The sequence below is a fragment of the Lolium rigidum genome, chromosome 4 (genome assembly GCF_022539505.1).
Source record: "Lolium rigidum isolate FL_2022 chromosome 4, APGP_CSIRO_Lrig_0.1, whole genome shotgun sequence".
Lineage (NCBI taxonomy): Eukaryota > Viridiplantae > Streptophyta > Magnoliopsida > Poales > Poaceae > Lolium > Lolium rigidum.
Window position 1 is genome coordinate 249,161,486 of NC_061511.1, and position 8,794 is coordinate 249,170,279.

At 51.4% G+C, this 8,794-nt stretch overlaps 1 protein-coding gene across 1 annotated transcript; it reads right to left on the reverse strand.

Moving 5' to 3' along the window:
- Window positions 1–1,581: 1,581 nt before the first annotated feature.
- LOC124650190 (myb-related protein 308-like) lies at window positions 1,582–2,659 on the reverse strand. The gene is made up of 2 exons (XM_047189741.1): window positions 2,295–2,659; window positions 1,582–2,193 (listed from the first exon to the last, which is right to left on the reverse strand). Exons 1-2 carry the CDS (start codon window positions 2,555–2,557, stop codon window positions 1,686–1,688), a joined length of 771 nt encoding a protein of 256 aa, XP_047045697.1. The 5' UTR covers window positions 2,558–2,659; the 3' UTR covers window positions 1,582–1,685.
- Between the last annotated feature and the right edge of the window lie 6,135 nt (window positions 2,660–8,794).

An 8,794-nucleotide genomic window follows, 5' to 3' on the forward strand; every position in this document is an offset into this window, starting at 1 on the left:
GGAAACCCACGGAAGCGTTGATTGACAACGGACGAGTTGTGTCCTCTCGCATTAGGTTGCCGGAGGTATTGTTCTCCGAACGAACCGATCAACGCTCTGCAGAACCTGTACATCGCTTCCAAGCCGGTTGACTCACTCATGCGCGTGTACTCATCTACGAAATCACCGGCAACGCCATATGCGAGCATCCTAATCGCTGCCGTGCATTTCTGGTACGAAGAGAGGCCTACCTTGCCAATTGCATCCACTTTCGCACAGAAGTAGTCGTCGTAGAGCTTGACGCCATCCATTATCCGGCGGAACAACAGTCTGGACATCCGAAAACGACGACGAAACATGGTCGGCGTGAACAATGGCTTGGGTTGGAAGTAGTCGTTGTAGAGCTGGTCGTGGCCGCGCTCTATTTTGCGGTCCAAGGCGGCCGCGCGCCCCGACAAGGACCCCCGGTACACGGGGATCTGCGAGACAATATGCTCGTGGATGAGCAGCGCAGCCTCCGTAAAAAAAATTCGTCGGACTCCTCGTCTGACGACGTGTCGATGAAGTTCTTGAAGTATTCGTCGTCGTCGCTGTCCACCATGATCTGAAAAGGGACACATTTTAGTTCGACCATTTCAACGAACACCTCGCAGGAGGAGGCGATCCAAATGCTTCCGTCTGGACCTGCAGGCCATGGCCGTTTCAGCCGACTTGCGGTCTGGAAACACAGTGCAGGAGAGCTCACCTCCGGCGGAAACGGCGCAGCTGCGAACGGCGGGAGGTCTCGCGACGGTGAGAGGACAGTAGAGCCGGCGACGGCGTCCTCCGACTCTGCTATGACGCGGCGAAAGCAGCGCCGGGGCCGCGACCTATGCTTCCGCCCCGCTTGCCGGCGTCTCGACGACGGTGGCCGGCATCGACGCCGCTCCCAAATCGTCAGTCCGTGGGTGGCGGCGGAGCGGTAGGAGATGTGTGCGAGGGGATTGTGTTTTGGGAGACAGACAAGCGGGCCAGGGGCAGACAAGGGGAGGACACGAGCGATCAGCCTTCCGCGTCCGCGGTCATGCAAACTCGTCCCAGATTTGGGCCGGGTTTGGATCGTCCCAGACGCCGCGGCCATCCGTTTTAGGGATGGGTCCGCGCGCTGGGCCGCGATTTTATCCGTTTCGACCCATCCGAACGCGCGGCCGCGGGATGGGTCGCTCGGTTAGAGATGCCCTAATTGACGCAGATCAGTGTAGCAGATATAGAATATGTTTGCGTGGGGTAGCATAGTTTGGCCACATGAGTGATATCTAGTGCCTAACTCCATACTATTTTTCGAAATTGCTCTCTATATATTCGTGGAGTGCAAACATAGGCTAGCTAAGCTTGCATCTACCTACCAAAAAACACACCACATGGATGGATGTGTTGCACAATATCCACATGACCAAAACTGCAAAGGGACAAGAGAATCTGATGCCCGAAACAAATAATGTACTCACATCAGGTCCTGCCCTTTTCCACACACACCAACCTTTGTTGTCACATTATCCCACTGTTTTATCACGCAGCAAAGCAGCACCAACCAACAAATTCTTGAGTTTTTGAGGAAAGAGAAATATGAACAGATTAGGTTTCCTTTACCATTAGAAAAATTCCCTGTCTTACAAATTGCGGTGGAGCCTAGCTAGGGTGCATCCGAGCCGTCTCGTCGATCTCAGTCATATGTACTGGCCTTCCTCCAACGGCCTGAAAAATCTGAACCCGCCCTGGGAGGCCGCGCTCTCGGCCTGGCGGCAGCTGCAGGCATCCCCGCCGCGGAAGCCGAGGTGGTGGCAGAGGCAGACGGTTTGCTGCGAGTGCGAGGTCGGCGTGTCGGCCGCCGGCGGGCCGACGGACAGGTCCAGGTTGAGGTCGGGGCACCGTGGCTCGCCCGTGCTCGTGGCGCCGCTGCTGCCGCCGCCGGAGGAAGGCGAGGACTGGACCGGCGCCGGCGACGGTGGTGCCTTGGTCGTCAGTGCGAACAGCGCCCTCGCCGGCACGGCGATGGGCTGCGGCTGGGCCGGGCGATACGACGGCGCGTTGGCGCTGGCGCCGTCGGCCGTGAGCGGGCGGTGCGTGCTCGGGTCCATGCCGCGGGAGAGGAGCTTGCGCTTGATGTGCGTGTTCCAGTAGTTCTTGATCTCGTTGTCCGTCCTGCCCGGCAGCTGCCCCGCGATCAGAGACCACCTGCACGCACGAAACAAACATTCTCGTCGTCAGCAAAGAATCCATAGCAAGAACACACGCGACCGGCAGCGGGTGAGTTTTAGATGGACACGACGACTTACTTGTTGCCGAGGAGGCCGTGTAGGCGGATGATGAGCTCGTCCTCGTCGTCGGTGAAGTTGCCGCGCTTGAGGTCGGGGCGGAGGTAGTTCATCCAGCGGAGGCGGCAGCTCTTGCCGCACCGGAGCAGGCCGGCGGACCTGGGCAGCGAGCGCCAGCAGCCCTCGCCGTTGGCCCTGATGTAGGCGGTGAGGCGCTGGTCCTCTTCCTTGGTCCAGGCCCCCTTGTTGGTGTGCTCCTTCTCGCAGCACGGCGACCTCCCCATGCCGACCCGATCGATCGGAGCTGATTAAGCTTCTTCTCTCTCGCAGCTTAGCAGGGGCAGAGCAGAGGCAGCTAGGTCGCTCCTGTCGCTGAGGCGGGCAGAGCGGATGCGGAGCCGTATATATGGCGCAAGCGCGTGCTGGGTGAGCGTGCTGTACGAGTTGGTTGTGGCCTTTTTCCCGATCGCCATTGACTCGGCGGCATGTAGTGAGTTTGACGTGGTGGAGTGGGTTGGGTGGTGGTTGCGGACGGGCGGGGGAAGAGGAGGCGGTGCGGTTGCGGCGGTGGAGCCCCCGTGTTTTGTTCCCGCCGGCCCCATCGCTCGGTTTGGTAGCTAGAGTTTGCTGGGGATCCTGAATAATGGAAAATCCATGGCAGACGTCGCTGCGAGGTGCGGGTACGGTTGGATGCTCCTCGTCTTTATGAGTAGAAGTTGGTACTACGTACTCCTACCCCTGTTGGATGGATGACAGAATCACAGAAAGACGGAACACCATTGACTCACAGACAGTATAAAGCAATACACTGAAGGTAGTACAGTACAAGTATGCCTCAAGCACCACATAAATGCAGTGTAAAATACGTCAAGTCAAGCCCTGGGCTGAACAAGTCAGGATTTTTTTTCCCAAGTTCCACTGAAGCTACCTCCTCGACAAGACGCTGAATTGCTACTACTATGATCAGATTTTATCATCTAATTGGCTGATTTTGGTGTCAACTTAAGCATCTCCACCGGCACCCCTGAAGCCTTCAGTAGGCTACGGGGATGCCGACAGAATGTAGCGTCAGTCTCTATCGGGTGTCGGCGGTATCCACGGTCCAATAATCTGTCTGGCATTCCCGTATCAGCCTCGACACACAAGGGATGGTCCGAGGGCGCCGACAAATAATGCCACATTGGATTTTCCCCGTTTGCGCCCTAGCAATTGCCTCACTAATCTAAGAGCACCAAAGTGTGAAGACAAATCTTGGATCCTGACACGGAACAAAGTGAGGGGATTTTCTGGTATGCTTGGATGGGTCGACTTGGATTGAAAGAATTGTACGCTCGCTTGGTAGGGAATATTCCAAGCTCATGCTGGAGAGTGTAGTGTGACTTGAATCGATGGCAGATTATGACATGTGGATTTTGAACGCTTTCTTTCGAATGGCTGGATCTCACAATGACATCAACGTGATGTAGTGCTCTTCGGTGTATGGTCGACTTCATGTAGGACATTGTCATGTGGTCAACCACGAGATAAATGGAAACCCATACACCAATGGGAACTACCTTTCGATGACATTTATCCAAAATGAGTGATATTTGTAACGACAATCACCGACTCATATACTGAGAACAACTTGGTTTTCTTCAGCCCAGGAGAGTTGTAGGAAGGATGACGAACGGGCATTTGGTATGCTTCAAGCTCGTTTTGCTATTGTCGGGTACCCGCTCTTACCTGGTCGATCAACATCTCAGATGTGGGCGGTGTTGAATGCTTGCTTGATCATGCATAATATGGTCATTGACCGTGAGTGTCGTGCTCTGGTGGTTGATGAATAGTCGTACGAGCACTAGGGCCCTCTTGCCCAAGTTGATCACCAGGTGTCGGCTTAATTTTCCGCATTCATCGCAATGCATAAAGAAATCTGTGATGAGCATGTTCATCACCAACTGCAATATCATCTAGTGGATCTTTTGTGGACAAGGAAAAGAAGCGCCGCATAATGAGTCTTTACCTATTTGAATTGTGTAGCCTGAATTGTTTCATTTCTATTGTCGTGCATACGGTCACAGGCATATGCTACAGAGGGTAAAACTTGAGAGGTGCGGGGCGATTGGGAGGTTGCCATCTACGGGTTAAGATTGCAAGGAGACCAAAGTTTACACAGGTTTAGCCTCTAAGGAGAGTAAAAGGCCTACTTCCTGTTGTTTTGCATTGATTTCGTGATTAGAACGGATGCCCAGAATCATCTATGGCAAGTCTGCGGCGGCTAGGGATCAAGCACTTGGCGTTGAGCTGGGCTTTATTGGGATGTCCTGTGTAGGGTTCTTCTAGGAGGGTTTATATATATACTCACCCCTCGTCTAGGTTTACAATGATAAGGAACCAATTCTGTGCGAGTTGGTACCCGTTGCTTCCTGGGCCTTATGATCCCGTCACTGTTTGCCAAGATCCCACTCGTCGTGGTCCTCCATCGAGCCAGCCGTTATACGGGAGGGTGACTCCGCTTCGTGGGTAGGCCTCGATTTGACATTCCCCCATCATCTATGTTTTAATTATTCTAATAAAACTATTTATGTGTTTGAACTATGCAATATGTTTTGCATGAGCTATGAGACTTTTCAACTTTGATTTGAATGTTCTATGTGAAGGTTTTGAATTATCTGCATTCTTCTTATGCCGAAAATATTATGGGAGGTCATTTTGGGGTCGGTTGCATGAGCAGCTTCTCCAAAAGTTGAGATTGTTTGTTGCCGCCCCCAAAATGTTCATCCGTCCTTATTGCTGCACACTATATGGCGGGCTCCGGTAGAGATGACCTAGGTCGTTCGACAGCATCGTGAGGCAAACGATTTGGATGCACCGATAAAAAAACATCACTGCTTGGGCTGGCTGCCCCACATCGGAGCCACCCATCAGGCTGTCCCAAAGATTTTTCGCTCTTTTTTATTTGGATAAGTCAAAAATAAAAACTGGAATGCAACTACATAGCTCAAACACATAAATAGTATTATTAAAATATTTAATACTAATATTAAATTGTTCACACAACAATTCAAACAATTTTATTACAACAATTCAAACAACTAACAAAGAGCTACAGAGAACCGAAACTTGGGCACTCGGGACGACCAAGCGCGGCCACGCAAGCCATCTAGGGCTTAGAGATGCGGCAACTTATCGAGACATAGGATACCAAACACCGCCAAGTTTTGTGGGGTGACCAAGTTTGCCCCAACCGACCTTGCGTTTTTCGGCGGTAACTTTGCCTCCTTGGGCCCTCAAATGAGCACTTATGGTCTGTTTAGTTCCTAGCCACAATTTGCTAAGCCAAAATTTGGCAACCATAGTTTAGTTGCCATTTTTTTTTCTGTTTTTGACACTTTATTGCATGTATGGTCCATTTGTTATGGATTCAACTTTTTTGCCAACTTTTACCACAGTTTGGTTTCAATATTTTAAACCACACTTTAATTTGGCAAATTGTGGTTAGAAACTAAATAGACCCTTAGAAGAGCAATGTCTTCTTTAGAACCTCCCTGGGGAGATCAGTAGAAGCTTTGTCGGAATATTTTATATGATCATTTTTTTATCGTTTGATTAGCTGGTTTCGGTATGCTATTCGGTAAAGTTGGAGCCGAGCAACATACTTGCAGCCACCGGTGTGAGTTTAGCTCTCCAAATTAAGCTACCTGACGAGCCATCGAGCAACCGAAGCTTCGGCGCGCGGAACGACCAAGCGCGAGCTGATAGGCCGGCCAACCTTTTATGCGTGGCAGTTGCACAACATCCTTCTACCGCATCATCTTCTTCTAGAAGGGCTCAATAATTTAGGACTTTGGGTAGGTGACGTGTATCCGGTTATGAGTTTAGGTCGAGTTTGGTAGAGTGGGCTAGCTCACCTCAGCTCGGATCCGATAAAGAATCACCTTCTGCGCTTCCGGGGTCAAAACTAACGTGCCAAGCTACCTTTTTGTACGCTAAAGAAAATAAGCTTTTTTGTGCTAATTCTAAAGAAACGAGGCTCAACTTGCAGCTTTTCGTTGGGTCCCTTGGCCCGTTGAATCAGGCCCTAAACCACGCCTTGCATGGAGCAGACGTTTATCGTGCCGAGTGCCGACTTTTTTTGTAAGTAAAAGAAGTGATTATTTGGGAGCTTCAGTGAACTGTCCTAGCTTACTTCCAAGTGTACTCACTTAGCGGGCTAGACGCTCCATCGCTCCCCCTTCTCCCCCCCCCCCCCCCCCCCCCGCCATCGTCAGCGTGCAGGCAAAACTTGTGCGGTGCAGACGGCGGTGGATCTCCTGGTTCCAGTTCGCGAGGAGGGGCACCACGGGGTGGTGTCATTCCGGTGGCAGGGACTTGCAGGGACGGATTGACGAGTTCCACGCGCGATGGGCTGGCGAGACGTGCCCAAGGCGGACCCTCGTCCATGGTGGAGGTGTCGGAGTTAGCGTAGTGGTGGCGCTAGCTTCTACATGGATCCCTGCCGACAACGGCTCCTAGAGGAGTGGAAGGCGGTGAGTGACAAGGTATCTCGATACCTGGACGGCGGTAGACAGAGCCCTTGGCCTAGGCCCAGATCTAGGCCCTTTTGGGCCTAATTTAGGGGTGCTAGGCCCTGCTATACGCTTGGTTTCAAGCTCCTGGCATGCCGAGATCCCACCCCTGATGCCTGGACGGCAGTAGACAGAGCCCTTGGCCTAGGCCTAGATCTAGGCCCTTTTGGGCCTAATTTAGGTTGGATAAGCCCTACTATATGCTTGGTTTCAAGCTCCTGGCATGCCGAGATCCCACCCCTTGGCAATGGTGTGGTTGACGTACTGGATCCGGGCAGATGGGCCTAGATCCAGTGACCATCTGGCAGCCCCATTTCGGGTGATGCGGATTTGACTTGTGGGGATCTGTATTGCTCATTTTATCTCGTTGTCTAAGGGCAGTTGGCTGGTCCTGACCTCGCTCGTCTCCTTCGGTGAACTTGCTGTGGTAGTATATGTCGCGCTGCAGTGTGGGATATTGTTGTGAACTTGTTGTGGACTGCGCAGGCGACTCGACGGCAAGCGATGCCCGATGGTGATGATTTTCTATTTGTCCATGGGGATAGCGAGGGGCAGATTTAGGGGTTCCTAGTGTTGGCAGCGCTTCACCAACGACAACTCGCAGGTCGCGTTTCAGGGCCGAGCTCGGGGCAGTGGGCAGACCAACTTATCATACGCATGCGAAGGTTTTTTCGGGCGAAAGCTCAGCATTTTGACGCCAACAGCGATGAGGCATGTAGGTTTTGTATCCCTCTAGAGGGCGCTGTTGTGGATACCTTCTACGTGTTAGGGTTCTAGGTGAAAACCCTTGACCTTTTGGTCTAAACGGCGTGAATTGTCGTCACTCTCTTGGGAGCGTCGTCGTGGAGCTCCGGTACCCTTCTAGTTCCGGTGTCTTCGGTGGCAAGTCTTGGTCTTCTTGTTCTTTCTTTTGTTTTATCTTTGATTTGATGTGTACACTGGTAGAAAAATGGCCTTTGGTCGCGGTTGGCAACTGCCATTAGTCGCGGTTGCGCAACCGCGACCAATTAGGCGCGACTAAAGGCCCCCCCTTTAGTCGCGGTTCCTTACGAACCGCGACTAAAGGCCCGTCCACGTGGGCGGCAGAGCGGCGCCAGGGCGGAGGACCTTTAGTCGCGGTTCTTCTGGCCAACCGCGACTAAAGGCCTCCGCAGGGTTTAGGGTTTAGCCCCCCTTCCCCTAAATCTGGTTCGTTTTTAATTTGTATTGTTTTATTTCTTTTGGGTTTTAATTTTGAAGGAGTTTCACATATTCTACCGTACTACATACATGCATATGAATGTACAATTTCAAACAAATTTGAAATTAGAACAAAAAGAATTCAAGAGGAATATACAATATATATTCGATATCGGATGACCATATACAATTTTGAACAAGTTTCCATACATATTTAGTGCATATAAAGTTCTACGTCCTCTACATAGTGTTCTCCTCTAGGATCGATGACTTCCCTCGCGAACCATCCAGCCTAGTTCCTCTTGAAGTGGTCGGAAGCGAGCTTACGGAGTAAGCGTCGTCCGGAGGTTATTCCTCCCGATGTTGTTCTCGGACGGCTGCCGCTCGGTGGTGTATCTCCGGATCCTCTCACAAACATAGTATCCACATAGATTGGTCCCCGGTGGCTGAATATCCCCGAGTCGCAGCCTTTGCCCTTTTAAAATGTAGCTCTTTTTTGAATTCACCGACCTTTTGATCTACGAACCGTCTCCAAACCCTACGAGGCAAGGAAAATTAAATGAACAAGAGAGTTATTAATTAGTTACTTGATATTAGGAAATGATGAACGAAAAGGCCGATCGATATAGAGCGCAAACGAATGAAAATAGTTACTTTTGCATCATTTTTCTCATGTCGGCCCAATGCTTCGGATCCATATTCAGAGAGTCGTGGACGAAAACTGTGGAGTTCTGAATTTGAATTACTAGCAGAATCCAGTGGAACCTGCGGACATGATACATGCACATTCAT

Bases quoted from the DNA above. Each gene is read 5' to 3' on its own strand.
- LOC124650190 (XM_047189741.1), bottom strand. From the start codon at position 2,557: ATGGGGAGGTCGCCGTGCTGCGAGAAGGAGCACACCAACAAGGGGGCC. The intron at 2,194-2,294 runs GTAAGTCGTCGT...TCGTGCGTGCAG, and splicing joins CACGGCCTCCTCGGCAACAA to GTGGTCTCTGATCGCGGGGC.